This window comes from Poeciliopsis prolifica, unplaced genomic scaffold, assembly GCF_027474105.1.
Source record: "Poeciliopsis prolifica strain line A6 unplaced genomic scaffold, Auburn_PproV2 SCAFFOLD013, whole genome shotgun sequence".
Taxonomy (NCBI): domain Eukaryota; kingdom Metazoa; phylum Chordata; class Actinopteri; order Cyprinodontiformes; family Poeciliidae; genus Poeciliopsis; species Poeciliopsis prolifica.
Genome location: NW_026562388.1, coordinates 2,236,824 through 2,253,299, shown reverse-complemented (window position 1 = coordinate 2,253,299; position 16,476 = coordinate 2,236,824). Strand labels below are relative to the sequence as shown.

General features: G+C 37.6%; 1 protein-coding gene across 4 annotated transcripts; it reads left to right on the top strand.

The window, feature by feature from the left end:
- The first annotated feature begins 842 nt into the window (after positions 1-842).
- On the top strand, positions 843-15,426 carry LOC129365465 (synaptosomal-associated protein 23-like). Of its 4 annotated transcripts, none has more exons than XM_055038678.1 (8): positions 843-954; positions 7,056-7,170; positions 10,612-10,653; positions 10,930-10,978; positions 11,733-11,850; positions 12,411-12,572; positions 12,649-12,793; positions 13,142-15,426. In XM_055038678.1, exons 2-8 carry the CDS (start codon positions 7,114-7,116, stop codon positions 13,202-13,204), a joined length of 636 nt encoding a protein of 211 aa, XP_054894653.1. In that variant the 5' UTR covers positions 843-954; positions 7,056-7,113; the 3' UTR covers positions 13,205-15,426. The 4 variants fall into 4 exon arrangements, with proteins under 4 accessions (XP_054894653.1, XP_054894654.1, XP_054894652.1 ...); XM_055038679.1 differs by having other exon boundaries at positions 859-947; XM_055038677.1 differs by lacking the exon at positions 843-954 and adding an exon at positions 982-1,144.
- Positions 15,427-16,476: the final 1,050 nt, after the last annotated feature.

The window sequence follows — 16,476 nt, the reverse complement described above, 5'->3', positions numbered from 1 at the left end:
CCAAACTTGAGACTGTAAATTGATTTTTTTTTTAATTCTTTTTTTTTGTTCTAAACCTCATTAGTATTTAGGTGCATAGGTGGGACAACGTTTAGATACAGTTACTGAGATAAAAACTCTTGACTTGTCAGCTGATACACTGGCTGGCTGTCTGCCTGTCTTTGCAGTCACCTTGAAAACGGTTTTTTGTGGCTAAAAGCACAAAAAAGTTGGGAATTACACAGTAGATTCAGAACTAGAGGCTTGGATTTCAGAGCACCGCTCAGAAGCACTACCGAGTGTATCTGGTGCTGTGTTTTCATGTAAAATACCCAAAGGAGGAGAAGAAGAGCAGAGTGGATAGGGGGGCAGGGGCAGGTCCGGGTGAAGGGTAAATGCTGCACTCCTGTGGGGAAACTGAGGAGTGCCTGTTTTTTTTTATATATATATACATATACATATATTTTCTACCCTATGCTATGGAGTTTTATGACAGGACATCCCATGTGCTGCGTTCAGGTGCCTGTTGTATACGCAGTAACTCTAATTATTACTAATAAAAGTACAAAGGTTTCGGCATATTTAAGTAAACTTGTAACTTTAAGTTTCGCAATTAATAATGAGCAACTAACTAAGCATTAGCTGGGGAAAAAACTAAGACAAACACGTTGCATATGACTAACTTGGCAAAGAGTGAGAAATGTAAAGTTAAATAAAACTAATGAAGCAAATATATGTCTACTTTAATGTGTTTTCAAAGATTTTTTTTTTAAATTGAGAACAAATGTCACAAAAATGTGTGCCACTGCAAACTCACGTGTTGAATGAGTGGTAGTATTTCCGACGACACGCGAACGCGTCATACGACATACTCCTTTTTAACGGCGGAGCTGAGTAAGTGGAGGAATTCAGGAGCGACCAGCGCCGAGTTTACATACCTTGAAGAAGGAGGAGCTTCCCCTCAACAGGTTAACAGTGAGTCTAAACTGTCTTGTCACATTCCTGGTCGTTTTTTTGTTTCCTCTAAGCGGAGTTTGAGCGGCGTCGTTAAGTTAACAAGAAAGCGGAACTAGCCGGCTAGCTGGAGTTAGCTAGGTTGACGAGTTGCTCCGTCTCCTTTTCCCAACCAGGACGCATGAGAACAACCGCAACACTTTTTAAAAATGTAAGAAAAATTTGACACTTTTCCCCCCCTCTCTCTTCATAGAAGAACTATTATGTCTTTTAAAAGTTTGTTTCATGGACTTAGGTGTTCAGCTTGTCTTTGTGTAGGGTGTGTTTTTGATTTTCCTGGTTCGGACTCGTTTTGCGAATATTTCTCGCACCTGTTCCTCATGTGATCGATACGTGACTGAAGCGTTATCAGGTGCGTTGCCTCAATTGAAATGTGGTAGTGGACCTAAATAACCAGCGTTATTTTAAACATAAAGCTTCTGTTTACCTGTGGGGGGTAGGGGGGTGGGTGGGGGTGGATGTGTCATCTGTAAACTGGAAAGTAAAAGACTTTCCAGCATGATGTCATAGGTCAAATTGTTGTGGCTCCATGATGTACATAACCGGGACTAACCCGGATGAAAATGGTCATTCTTTGAACAAATGGACACAGAGAGAGTTTAACAAAGAGAAAAACCTTGTACAGAGTTGTTACCTCAACGTGACTGGGATAAGAAAAGACGTCACTTTGTTCATCAGTAAGATCTGGAGGAACAAGTTTGGGCTGAAGAGCAAGAAAAGCCTCTACCTGTCCAGGCTATTGTTTCTAATCCACTTTCTGATGGTGCAGTGAAGACCTACAACATGAGTGGGTATGTCATTAATGCTTGTTAAATCTTTCCTCGTGTCTCTGCTTGTTTATTCAATTAGGCTGATAACAAAAATAATTAAAATCTGCCTTGTAACAGCTGATTTGAGACTTGTGCGTTTGGATTATGGGGAGGGGGGAAAAAAAACATAGACATTTGATGCAGCCATTATCAAAGTAATCATAATCTGAAAGCGATTGTTGTTCGAAACATTTTGTTCTTGAAGAATAAACTAGAGCATGGTTACAAAAATGTATATATATATATATTCGTCCATTACTCTGTCTTGTTTTGAACTGAAGTTATTGCAATGAAGATTTGATTAGTTGGTCCGGTTTCATCTCAAAAATTAGAAATGCTTTTATTTAAAATTGAAAGATGACAATTACTCCCACTGCTGCTGAATTATTGCAGTTGTACTTATTTTTATTTGCTACATATACTTAAGCAAAAATATAGAATAAACTGCAAAATTTAGTTTTAAAGTAAACTATAATTTTATGTTCTTGATCTTTATAAGGTAACAGGTGTAAAACTGGATATTATTCATGCTTTGTTTTCTGGATGCCAGTATGCAGTTGGCTGCTTGACAGAACTCTGGGCTCATAGCTTGCCAACTAAATTGATGTTATTTTACTAAGAGCGACGGGAGATGGCCCTGTAATTGCCACAGCACTGCTATCCACGTTTTTTCGCCTCCATAAACTTTTCCAAACGTTGTTGACTTCTAGTGATTGGAAACCCACTAATCAACTTTACTTTTCTGCGATTGTGTTTTGTGAGTTTATTTTGCTGCTATGAAGCTCCATATAAAGACAGATTATCTCCCCAATGATTAATAAAATCCTTTCCCATAACTTGTATGAAATCAGCTGAAAAAAAACCCATCTAAATGTCTCATTTTAAATTCTTGGCATTATTGAATTAATGACGAAAGAGTGAAGACAAGTGTCGGTAACATGATCTGAAACTGATGGATTAATAAATTGTTGGTCAGACTTCGTTTTACGTCATTAAATCACCAGCAGAAATGATCCTGACAGTCCTACAGACATGTTCAATTTCTCGTGTTGCTCCTGATAAATCCACCTTCAGTGTTATAGATGTAAACTTCTGTCCGTGTCATACAGAGTGTAATGATCTGTCAGAAAAAAGCTGTTGAGTTTCTGTGAAACATGTGCTCTCTGGTCCAAGAAAAAGGAAAATAAGAGATAAATGTAGAGTCAACGACATTAAATCATTGAGCCGGCTGCCAAGCAGACTGCCCATTTTTCCACTTTAGTTTTTTTTTTTTTTTTCCTGCTGTAGGTTTGACAAGAGATCTGAAGTCCGGGGGTTTTTGCAAAACAGGAAGAAACACAGAAATGAATAAAGCAGTACTTCCTTTATATTATCTAAAAACCTTAGGGTCAAATTGAGAGAAAAAAAAACCCGAACTTGCGTATGCCCTTATGACTGACTGGTTCTTGTCCCTGAACAAAATGATCTGTGATGAATCTTTCCCTTTCGTGAGCTGATTCTCATGTCACCTTCCTGTTGAGGCTGGTGTTGTGCCAGTCATTTTAATATCTTCTGTCCCATTTAAGTAGCCTCTTCCTAGAGGTTGTGTCATAACACGGAACAAACAGAATCATTAAGCATTGCTTCAAAATCACAATGACACCACATCCTTCACACCCGTTGGTTTCTGAATTAGAAAAAACACCCAGACAGCAGCACCCAGTGTGTTGGCCGCAGCATGCCTTGCAGGTAGTGAAGTAATCATTTGATTCTCATTATCATTTACTTCCTCAATAAAATCCTTCATTTTTTTCCTTTTTTTAGCAGTAATTACAAAAAAGTCAATTTGTAATGAAACAAATTGAGCAACTCAGCAGTTGTAGCTTCCAGCTTCCTGACAACACGCACTCAAGTATCTGAGTTAGGATCGCGACGTCTGATTGGTGATCTGAACACAGAGCCTGCATTGAGCCGCCTAACATGAAGTTGTTGTTCTCACATTATCAGCAGGCAGAAGTTACTGAACTGTTGCTGAGGGTGTTGGGCTTTAATAGTTTCAGACATCGTAAACAAGTCTGCAGCCCTGGTAAAGGAACCTTATTTGAATTTTAATGTCGTCATATATAACCTTGTTGTTTTAAAGTGATCTGGTATGCAAATTGCTTTGTCACAATAAAATAGTCCCACAGCTGTTGCATGAAGTGAGTGATACTGAAAGAATATTGTCTCTCATCTTAAAGGTACAGTTTTACCTCTGGTTTTAATGACAAACAGCTTTTCATTTGTAAGCTGTCGTAATGTTTCATTTGTTAATTTTTAATGCTCTTTGCAGGGAATTCTAAATCTTAGAGTAGGTCTTAAATTTGAGTGTAATTTATGTTGCAGAAGATGCAATGCAGGATTTATAAAACGGACTATATTTAGGTGAATCTTGTGTTTTATAGAAGCAGCATGCGTCTTAGTTCCTGTTGCACGAAGCTGCACATGCTGGATGTAAAAGGAAATGAATACAATGATCTAATATAGGTAAATAAAATGATGTTTGAACAAGACAAGTAAAGTATGAGAAAAATTAAAATGGAGCTAAAAAGAGCTGAAATCATGAATAATTAAATTAGTACAAATCACATTGGGAGACATCACAACAATGGCTGTGTTTACATACACAACAATATTCTGACTATTGATCTTCAAAGGAATATTCCGATTATGCTCTTTTTATGAGTTTCATTTAGTTTGTTTTCCTCATTATTTCCCCTTTGGAATCATGCAAAGCTTTCATCAAATCGTCCTTTAACATTCAGAGCTTTGATTGTGCTTCTCACCCTCCAAAAGTTAGCCTCCTTCACAGCTGCTGTTTAAGTCTGATTAAGGTGTAAACAAGTCTGCATACCAGAAGTTTGAGTGTCAGAAAGAGAAGAGGGGGCTAGATTAAAGTTTAGTTCAGAGAAACTCACAAAGATTAAAACAAATAAATGTTGTCGTATTGTTTATGGAGATTCACCAATCAGAACCATTCAGTTTTTCCTTGGTCAGTGATTAGCAGTCAAATACAGAATTCAACTTGGTGTGTTTTATCTGGAATTAGATTGTTTTCTATAATCACAATGGTTAAGGAAGTTATTCCGATGCATACATTTGAATAATCTAGTTCCTCAATTTTTTTTTATCCTCTATCAAAGAACCAGAATTTTATTTTATTTTTTTTTGTCTAATTTGTTTTAGACACGTAAGAAAATAAGATTCAGTCTGCAAAGTGTCAGCCTTGTCTGCATTTAATCTTGTGCATGCCATCTAATTAAATATTATTAAATCAGTATATTGAATCCTAAGTAACAGGATGAGTGTGCTGAATTTAGCAAAGGACTGCTAGTAACATTTGGTAGGGCTGCATGTTGATAATATAGTTGGCCTGTTGGATGTATGTTTTTACTAACAGAGATAGCAAGTCTGAAGGGAAGTGGTGGGGATGTTATGTAATAGTAAAGAAGGAAGACAGTCAGAAAAATGTGTGTTTACTGTAATCGGTATTCTCATAAGTTTGTTGAAGGTTGTTGTTGCTTCCACTTGCGGTTTTAAACTGTGTAACATCTTTCCAGTTCCCAGCACTCGGTCTCAAGGTTTATTTCTTTATTTACAACTTTCAAGTCCTTTGCAGCATACATTATTCGGCTAACTACCCTGTGTTGAGAACCTAGTGCTTCTTAAGAATCAACCTTGCTTTGTTTAGGTTTTGCATTTTTCTTTTCCTCTCAAATGCAAACCGAGTCAGCACTAAACATGCTACGATTCATTACCTTTATCTAAAATATAAGTAATTTGTCTTCCATATTTCAGGTAAGTTGTTTAGCAGCACAGGGTGTGTGTGACTTGTGCTTTTACATCAAGCTTTAACTCGCATATTTATATCACATCGATGTAAATCTGATGAGTTTTCAATCAGGAAAAACCCAATCTCCCCCTGTTCAAGCTGCTTCATTTATTCAGCTGTCAAGTAATCAATTTAACATGAGAAGAGATGGATAGGTGAACCTTGCATTTCCAGATTTCTACCCAGTAAATGTTTGGAGCTCTTATCACCTTAATAATTAATAGATGCATTAAAAAGTGAGACCTCAGTCGATAAACCATCCTGGCTATCCACTGGTAGATGTTGGTGTACAGAAAATGTATACATTTGTAAAAGCATATATGTTAGCTGATATGTTGTTAAGTCATGGAGGTCATGATTTTAGATTATTTAAAGTCCTTTTAATTGTGTTTTTATCTTCCCACAAAACACTATCACTAGAGGAGTATCCTGCTTGTTTTTATTTATATATCTTTATTACATTTTTTTTGTACATGTACTGCTCATTCCTCCTAAAATATAAAAGCAGAGACTCTTGAGAGTATGAGACTGTAGTTTCAGGGAAAAGGCTTAGAAATGTAAAATATAAACATCATTTAAAACAAAGAAACAAAGCAATGATTATTCCTACTGAGGTATAATAATTTACAACCTATTCAAATTAAAAAGTTTTTTAAAAGACTCAAAAGTTAGAGATAAATCAAAGTTTTATCTTTAAAACATTTAGAGGTAAAACTGGGCCAAATATACTACAGACAAGGAGAACCTGAATGCATCATTCTTGCATAATAAGCAAACACTCATTGCAGTCCAGGCAGCTCTTTTCAATACGATTATGTGAACGTCATTGAGATAATGAACAAGCAACATACTGTCCAGTTCTAGTTATTATTCTTGTTAAAATAGTATACAATAATAACTGTTAAAGGTCAAAACATTTGTACTGAAATATGGATTTTGATTATGCTACGTTCTATGAACAAAAACATCAAAATATGCTATCAGGAGCTTTGAAGTGCTCATTGTGCATCTTTCTTTTTTTTTTTTTTTACAATAATGCTCCTTATAGAATAAAGCGAGGAAATGTGTTGCTCCTCTACCACCGCTGTTTCAACATTTGAATTTTCCTCCAAATCAAATGAAGCACTTAAACATTTTTTGTATTGTAGCATAATTGAACATTTTAGTGATTGTGTAACCTTTAAACTATTGGTTGATGCTCGTATGCCTTTTCACTACAAGTTTTTCTTTTAAATACAATCTATTTATTTAACATATGGTGAATTGAATCGACAATATGCATGTTTGCTGTTATAGGTACTTTGCTCTCTGTACACATCATTCTCAGGTTCAGGGTCATGTGAATCTTATTAAAGTCGAAGTTAACGGTAACTATTAACTCACTCGCGATCCTCCCTCTTCAGGCCGCAGAATATTGAGCTTGGAGCCACAGGCGGAGCCGCGAAGCAGGACAGAACCAACATGGATGAGATGAGTGTGGAACAAATGGCTGTCAGAGCCAACCAGCTGACAGATGAGGTACTGAATCCTGTTCTTTCCCTGTTTCTCTCTTGGTGAATGTTACATTATTTTGGTGAATGAAATGAAACCTAGAATGTTTTGGGTGCTCACACTAAAGGCTTTAGTTGCTTAGTCTCTTCACTTCAACAAATTGAACAAATTTATTTGGATACATGGATATCACTTACAGTTCAATTGTGTGAACCTTTAGTCAACAATTGGTACACTAGCATTGCAAGACAGTGAAAATGTCAGTCAGATTTTGAACAGATACTTCTGAAAACTGACTCATCTGGAAACTATGAATATGTAAAGCAGAAGGAGTTCTTCTTGTGAAGTACTTGTGTAAACATAGGAAGCAGTGGTTACAAGTAAAGGCTAAACATCACCAACGCTGAGCATTGATGAAAATTCATTTGTTAAACGGATACAAAACCACATGTCCTCATTTAGTGACTTGTAGTAAAAGCAAAGAAAGATGTGGTCTAAATGTGCAAATTAGTACATTTTAACTATGGTTATCAATGAGGAAAAATATCAAAACAACTTTATTATATTATGGAACAATATTTTTAGCCTTTTTGTTGCATAATATGACAGGGGGAAAAACAATTCTTGATTTCTTGAGGAAAAGCATGGAAGGTGTGAGGTTTTGGTTCCTGGTAGCTTCCTGACCTGTCGGTGCTTTTTGCTGGTTGACTTTCATTTCAATCTGCTTCATTACTATGAAGTTGATAGTTTAACTAGCACTGGGCACCAAATAACCAAACTGATGACAAAAATACTCAGCTCTAATGTGTATCGGTTCTAAACTTCTCTTGTTTGTCTCAGCTGTGTTTTTCTGCTTTCTGTGTTTGAACTAAACCTGCAGTTTTCTTTCCACTCTTCTGTTTCTTGTTTTTTTTCTTCTTCTTCTTCCTTGTGCTGCTGCCTGGTTGATAAAGGAGGCGTGTGGGCATGGAAATGTCCTGCTGCTAATTCTGCTAACCGCCCTGGCTTTGGGTAACTGACCAAACCTTAAACACTCAACGCATGACTCACTGTGTATTAGGACATTCTAATTTATTGTTTAAAATGCAGTATTTAGGAATAAAAAATGCAGTGCCCTGCATAAATGTTATATACCTTGCGCTGTTATTGTTAGTTGTTAGATCACGACAAATTTAAATAGCAAATAATTGTGAAATATTTGGAAAAGCCTGGCTTTTTTTTTTTTTTTTAATTTTGTTTTTCTTTTCACTAAAAAGCATAGCATGCATCTGAATTTAGAACCTACACCTTAATGCACAATAAATAAAACATTTGGTATTTCAGAAATGAGCTAATTGGTAAATAAAGTACATTTGTGTTTATTCTCAGCAGAAAATCTGTAAAGATATCAAAATTTTGTTAGAAAACGCTGGTCAATAAGAAGAATGACAACCAAAAATACAGCAGATAGCTGAGGGAAATAATTGCGGAGATGTTGACAGCAGGTTGACGTTATGAAGCAATATCCTAACCATTTGTTGCAGACAGTTCAGTCAGGTGTCCAGAATTGGGACGTCAAACCTTTTGAGACATTGACAGTAAAGATTATAAAGGCTGGACAAGTAGAGCTCTAGTCAGAAGAACTGAAAATAACTTTTCACATAACCCTCAACTCATAATCTCTACAATAAAACCTGATTATTGCAGCATAATGCTGCGTGGATGCTTTTCTTCTTCATGGACAGGGAATCGCCTCTGAAATTCAGCAGCTGTCAATAGAGCAGAATGTATTTGTTAGAATGGGTTTCTCTAAGTCCAGACCCAAATCCTTTAGAAAATTTCTGGGAAAGCAGAATATTGATGTTTACTTACAGCACCCATCTAATCTTAGGGAGTTTGAGCTATTATGCTAGAACGAACGGGCAAAATATTGTAAACATACAAAACTGGCAGAGACATAAAAGTAGATTTGCATCAAAATACAAATGCAATTAAAATCTTTTTGTTTTTCTTTTGCAAAACATCAAGAAACACTTTTTTTTTTTAGTCAAATTTCTAATTTGCTGCCTCAACAAACCAACATTTTAAGTTGGTTTGAGAATAAAAAAATATGCATAAAAGAAGCTGAAATTTGTGAAAGTTCAAAGTATATAAATACATTTTAAGGCACATTTGAAAGGTTATTTGACATTTAAAGTAGACCTTTAAAACATTTTTTGTCATAATTTGATACTTTGTAATCTTGGCATATTACAGCCATGCTGTATGCTTTTGGGTGTGTGTGTGTGTGTGTGTGTGTGTGTGTGTGTGTGGGGGTGTGTGTGTGTGTGTGTGTGTGTGTGTGTGTTTCTGATAGGTTTTCATTGTAGCTTTTTGACATTTCATCTATGGAAATCTATTTTCCCATTAAAGCTTTCTGGCTCAAGTGCTAAAAGCTAAGCTTTTCTATGTCTAAGATTTGGGACGTTGCAACAATCTGGCAACTTTTGGCAGCGATTTTAGGCTCAACTGGCCAAGTCGCAGGATTGGAGAAGCAATAATGTAATGTTCATCTGAGCAAGGGATGTTCTGGCTAAGTCAACAGAAACCTGGCTGAGCTCAACACGTCCCGTTAGCCAATTTGTGTTTGTCTGTTTCTCAACTGGCCGATGAATGTATTCAGAGCAAACACAAGGGAGAAAATGAGGAATCTCTTCTGGACTCTCTGTCAACTAATAATTAGTCATAGCAACTGTGCAGTGTTGTGCTAAGCCGCTGCAGTTGCTGGGATTCTGTGCAGCATTTCCTATTAATAGACGCATGAAGGGCGTAGCTTTACCTGAACCGACCGCATTCCTTTCCACTGTCACTTCTTGCCTCTTGTGTTTTCGTCTATTTACTTTTGTGTGAGTTTTTACCTGATCAGGGACTCCAAATTATTATATGGCTGTTTGGAAAGAAAAAAAAAAAAACAATTTGCTTTAGATTCAATAAGAAGTCCATATGATTCATTCTTCAAAAACTGAAAAATTGTAAATGTATTAATTACCAGTTGGTGTTTCTGTGCTCCTCCATAAGCCTCCTATGAAAATCTTGTTGATCGCAAAAACTTTTGATGTTTTTATTCTGGAGTTTGTTGGCAATAAAATTCAGAAATCACTGCCAATGTTTATTAGTTCTGACCACAGGGGGGCAATTTTAGTCTTCGGGGGCTGGTAGTCTGAATGTAATCTGAAGTAATTTGCAAAGATCCTACTGAGTCTGTTAGACTCAGTAGTCTGGAAAAGGAAAATCATGTTAAAATTATTTCACCTTCCAACGTTGTGTGTGGCTCCAAATATAAGGGAGATTGCAAAATTCTGGGAAGGTAAAAAAAAAAATAAACTTGAGTATTTCAAAGTAGATTGTAAATAATGACACTTTATTTTTATTAGTGTCAATGTCAGTCACTGACAGTTAAGTTTCATAATATTGGCCTAAAAATGATCTTGACTATATTTTCCCTTCCAGTCTCTGGAAAGCACAAGGAGGATGCTGCAGATGGCGGAGGAGGTGAGACTTTTGATGTTTTTATTCGGGTCTTGTTTTATCTACCTGAAAGAAAGTGCTAAAAATGTAGCATTTTGCTTCACATAATGCAAAAAACTATGTGGAGAGGCAAAAAGCTACCTTGTTGTTGAAACTTTTTTTTTTCTTAAAACCTACTAGTTATTTTTATTTTTTTCTAGCAACGTCAAAATTTTTTAATTTTCAACATGACTACCTTTTAATCTGTCTACACTTCTGTGAGAATGCAATCCATACTTTTTATTTTTATTTCTTTTCCAGAGCCAACAGACAGGAAACAAAACCATGGAGATGCTTGACCACCAATCAGGTGAGCTCACAGCATCCACTTTTCATCACTATTAAAGAGAACAAGGTAGTTCTTGATTTATAACTGAGATATTTCTCCTTTTGAGGTTTTAAGAGTAATAAATGTCAGACTAGAATCTACAATGATGTGGTTACTTTTTAAAAAAGTGATGGATGTTCAAATGTTTTTTGTTTTTTTTATGTGAGCTCATAAGGCCGAGTGAAATGTTCTATATTTTCTAATTTGCAATAGATTTGTACCAGACGCTTCTCAAACAGGAGGAGCGATAGTACAACATCCAAGAAGTAGATGTAAAAGTTCTTCTAATCCACAGGGGGCCAAAATTAAACATTCCTTTCTCTAATCTATACACAACCCCGGCTGACATTTAGCTAAATGTCCCTTAGCAAGTTTCAGACATATTCAACTCCAACGCAGGTAGTGAGATCCAGGTAGGATTACTGCTGAGTATTTGAAGTGTTTCTGGGATTGCTGTTCTGTTGGGACAACCATTAAGTTGTTAAATTAGATTATTATTATTATTCTAGTACAGCAGCAAACGGGAATTCTAACAATCTTAAATAAACTCTTGCATTTCTGTGAAAACGGTCAAATATTCACATCAGAAAATCTGTTTTAGCATGATCTGTAATGCAATGCAAACCCATAACACTTGTCCCACATCAGTTTCTTCCTCTTCCGTCGTAAAAACATGTTTTTTATTTAACATGACGACAATTTATTTAAATGACTAACATAACATGTTTTTATCTAGAGCAACTGAAGAATGTGGAGCGGGGCATGGACCAGATCAACCAGGACATGAGGACGGCTGAGAAAAACCTGACGGACCTGTCCAAGTGCTGCGGCCTCTGCGTCTGCCCCTGCGACAGGTAGCCTGTCCGTTCCGCCGCCGTTTCCTGTTTTCGCCTCGTCCTGCATGCCGCCGCCGCCGCCGCCGATTCTCCTGCCGTTGCAATTATAACGTGTCAAAAAGAGAACGTGTAGTTGCACTGCAAAGCTACAGAAGGCGTCAAATGGAAATTGCTTCAGTATTTATGCAGCTTAACACACTTCTGTGATGCTGGTTTGTTTTATTGCTGTTTTTTTTTTTTTTTACATATAAATTGCAAATGTTGATAGCAGAGAACTACTCACCATTTAGCATAAATCTGCTTGGAAAATGTGCATTTATCATGACGTTAAAAGGCTGCATTTGATTCTAAACACGGACAAAATCTTTCTGAAATGCTTTCGTTTTGGAAAAGAAGATACTTTGATTATCAAGACATCAGGTAGGGAATCTTTTATCGTCACGCTCCATTGATTAGCATCTGCAATAGCTAACTGTTGAACCTGCTAAGAAAGAGCTACTTAAGTTTTGCGTGTGTGTTCACTGTAACGCAATGCAAGTTTTCAACTGGATTAAATTTAATTTATTTTTTGTCCCCAGGGTTTCATCCATCGAGAATGACTCCCGTTACAAACGTACGTGGGGCGAGGGCGAAGGTGACGGCAAAGGCTCCAACGTCGTCTCAAGGCAGCCTTCAGGCGTTCGCAACGGCCAGAGCGCCCAGACGAAGGCCGCGGCGCCGTCCGGCCCCTACATCAACAGGTAGCGCTCCTCGTCTTTCCCGCCTTCGGGGAATTCCCTCGTATCCCAATACAAACCGCGGCGTGTCGATTTTCAGAGTAACTAACGACGCGCGGGAGGACGAAATGGAGGACAACCTCCAGGCAGTCGGCGGCATCATCGGCAACCTGAAGGACATGGCTCTGAATATGGGCAACGAGATCGACAAGCAGAACGCTCACCTCGATCGCATCAACGATAAGGTGAGTCTGAGGCCGATTTTGGCGTCTTGTTTCTGCAAATTTTTGTAGTTTCTTTCAAAAGACTGTGAAGTGGGTTGTCTTTAGAGTTTCATCTACTGCCAGCTTGTGGTTTTAACAAACCTTTTTATTCTTTTCTTATCTAAAGAAGAAATGCCAAATATTTTCAGAAAATGGCTTTTATTTCAATCCTCCCTTCTAGAAGTTGTATGATTGAGGCTACAGGAAATTTGGCCTAATTTCAGTGCTGGCAGAATAAAAAAATGGAATTTTACTAAAAGTTTTAAAATTATGTATGTTTTTCTCTCCCGTTATTCATGTTTTTTTTTACTCTATTCTCCTTCCCTTCAGGCCGACATGAATAAACTCCGCATCGATGAAGCAAACGCAAGAGCCAACAAGCTCATCAAATAGACGAGGAAACCTGCTAGTCTCAGACGTCCACTTTGAGCCTGTTCTGCAACACACATTAAACCCGTCTGCACACACACACACTTACTGAGATCAAAATGTAAAAAAAATCCAATTTGGATCATGAAGACTTTTCACCAGGGTGCCTTTGGCAGCGTCCGCCGCGCTGCCAGTAGTCACGCTGGACTGTCTGGAGCGGTGAGGGAATCCGAAACTGAACCAAAGAGGAAGCGACTGACCGAGCGCCGCTGCTGTTCGATACCAAAAGTCCCAACACGGCAGCACGACACTCACCACTAGTGAGCGAGCTCAGGTCAGCTGGTTTCTCTCTTCCTCAGGTTTCCGGTGTGTGTTGTGACGTGAGGTCACTTCCTCCCACCTGGAGATCTCAGTGAAATCTAAAATGGAAACTCCTCAAATTCTCAAATCCCGGGTTTATTATTATTACTGTTAGAGTTATTGTGCAACGAAGCTCATTGACATGTGGTGTTGTGGTCTGATTATGCCTAATTTAATTATCCGCCAAGCAGAAAGGAAGTGAGAATAAAGGCGTTTTCAGCTATTTGTTCCCATGTTTTTGCCATTTCAGATCTACAGGCGAATCCCAAGAAATTAGACGTGGAATATCATTCGAAAAGTGAAACTCTTAACGTTGTATAGACTCAAAACACACAGTGTGGTATATTTCATTAAAAAAGTCAGTGCACCTGGTAAAAGGGTTTTTTAATACAGTATGTTCAAGGACTGAGCAGTATATGAACATAGCCATCAAAATTGAAATGCATAACTCTATGCCTAATAATGAGCTTCACGTCTTGATTTGAATTGGAAAAAATACATTTTAATCATATTTAATGGAGATTCGCCTGTAAATCCTGTTTCAAAAACCTTATAAATCCAGAATCTGCCATTTTGGAGTGAACCAGGACAAATCTCTTCATGCTGGAATTTAAAAACAAACAAAACAAAAAAAAAAGCTTCCCCATTAATTTCTCACATTTTGATCCTTCAGACTGAGGTTCTTGTATAAATATAATCATTTCCTATCGTAACAACTCATACCTACCAACCCTTCATTAATTTATTAGCTCTTAAAGCAAATATCAACACTGAATTTGGGAATAGATGTCCAGGCTTAACCATTGAAACTTCAGCTGTGTTACATTTATCTCTAGATTTTTGTTTTGTTTTTTTAGGTTTTCCTCTGATAGTCGTGTTGCTGTAAATATGAAATATTCTCTAACTGTGTAGTCATTCTCTCAACCTGACTGCTTTTTTTTTTTTTTTTTTCCTGATGATGGTTTAATAAAGATTTATTGCTCCCAACTGGAGACTGAACTCCTTCACAAATCAGGTAATGTGCAGAAAATTCACTTCCTCATACTCTGTAATTGCACAATCTGTAAACATATAATAACAAATGGTCAGTCTTCAAATACATTTGTAATATATATTTTCTGTATTTTGTTTAATGTCACTCGGGCATTGTTTTGTTTTAGTGGTTTTCTGGGCGTCGTCTGCAGCTTTGAGAAGTTCAGATTCAAAAGCCTTGTTTTCTTTTTTTTTAATGGTAATATGTGATCTTCCCCATATAAATGACAATTACTGTGTTGTAACAGTCATTGTATCGCCTGCTGCATCCACTCGGTCCGTTTAAACACCGCAGCCGCTGTGAGCGTTATCACATCCGACAATAAAACATGATCCCAGTTTATTTTGGCTGAGGAATTGCAGCAGGATGCAGGAAGTACACAGGATGTAAATGAGCTGCTCCAGGTGGACTGGATGCATCCGGTGGGGCTCTGCCACGCTCTCACATGGTATACAACCCCTAACGATGAATAATAGTGCGCCCTGAACTCGTCCCCCATCAGCATCTCCTGGCTTATTTGTTCTGAGAAAACCGACCGTCTGCCAGCGTGGCTGCAGGCGCCCACCTGTCAGGTTTGGAAAGATTGACATAAACTGTCGTTCGGTGCTCTAAGTGATCAGCCTCAGCTTGTTACCGGTGACTTGAGATCTAATTATTGTGATGCTGCCCGCCAGCAGCCTGCTCTTCGTGTCACCAACAGCTACCAGAATGTAAATGCGACTCGTTGGTCTGTTTTTAGTTTCATATTCAGCTCGACTTGACAGAAACTGGCTTGTTTTGAACTCATTGCGGTTGTTTCACATCTGTCTCTATCACTTTGTTTATATGCAATAAACTTTACTCTGAAGGTTGAGTTCATGCATTTTTCATGATTTCTTTTTTTTTAAGTGTTTTTGGATTATTGGTGTTTTTACACAACAGTAATAATGTGAAGGATTTTTTTCCTTTTTTTTGTATGCTGCATTTGTATTTAATCTCTTCACTCCAATACACTAAAATTAAATCTAATCTAAAGCTGGAAGGAGCAAAATATGGGACAATTTAATGCGCTGCACTATTTTGTCTTGGAATAAAACTCAAATTATGAATTTTTAGTTGCAGAGTGACAAAATCTGAAAATGCTTGGTGAACAGCGTTACTAAGCACTGTGTAGAGAAAAGAGTCAAAGCAGCCGACTGTTCCTGGGTATTGGTTTTAAACTTTATTCTCAAAATGTATCCTGATGATTTCTCTCAACATTTTTGTATATTTTATATCACTGGAGAAAGAGTACAAAATGCAGATTAAAAACCACCGAGCAGAAATGGTACGGAGTGGATGGAGGTGAGAGTAGACATGTCACATTCTTATCATATAGTGACCAATTAAAAAAAAACAAATACAATGCAAGTCTTTCAAACCATTTTCAGGTGTGTTTTTTTTTTGTTTGTTTTTTTTTAGTCCAAATTTAACATGATGCTCACTGTTTGAGAGGACTAGAGAGTCACTAGACTGGTTCTTAAGTGCAGGTCATTAAAACTTGAAGTGAATGGTCTGCCTTTCTAAACATGGCTTTTTGTTGAGGTCACTTGAGTTGTACTGTGGCTCGGGGTGAAGAGCCTGCAGTACGAGGCCGGACAGCAGCGTTAGACTGCATTAGTGCCGCCACACTTGACTCGCATGGCTTGTTTCCTGTAGTTTTCTTGTTTGCGCGTGTCGATGGTTCTGCCTCATTATGCAGCGTTTCACTCTGAAGTCACATTCACGTCATAAATACTCCCAGCTTCTTGCTGCTGCTGCTGCTGACCCACAGCCAGTCCTCTTGCGTCTTTTATTCCAATCATGTCTCAGGACGTGAAGCGACGGCCTCTGGTTTAAATTCTGACTCTTTGTTTACCGATTGTCTGTTTGCATCGAGTAAATG

What these genes read in the sequence shown, in the direction of transcription:
- LOC129365465 (XM_055038676.1), top strand. An exon ending in TGCTGCAGATGGCGGAGGAG is followed by an intron (nt 10,654 to 10,929) that starts GTGAGACTTTTG and finishes TTTCTTTTCCAG; the next exon opens with AGCCAACAGACAGGAAACAA. An exon ending in GATGCTTGACCACCAATCAG is followed by an intron (nt 10,979 to 11,732) that starts GTGAGCTCACAG and finishes GTTTTTATCTAG; the next exon opens with AGCAACTGAAGAATGTGGAG.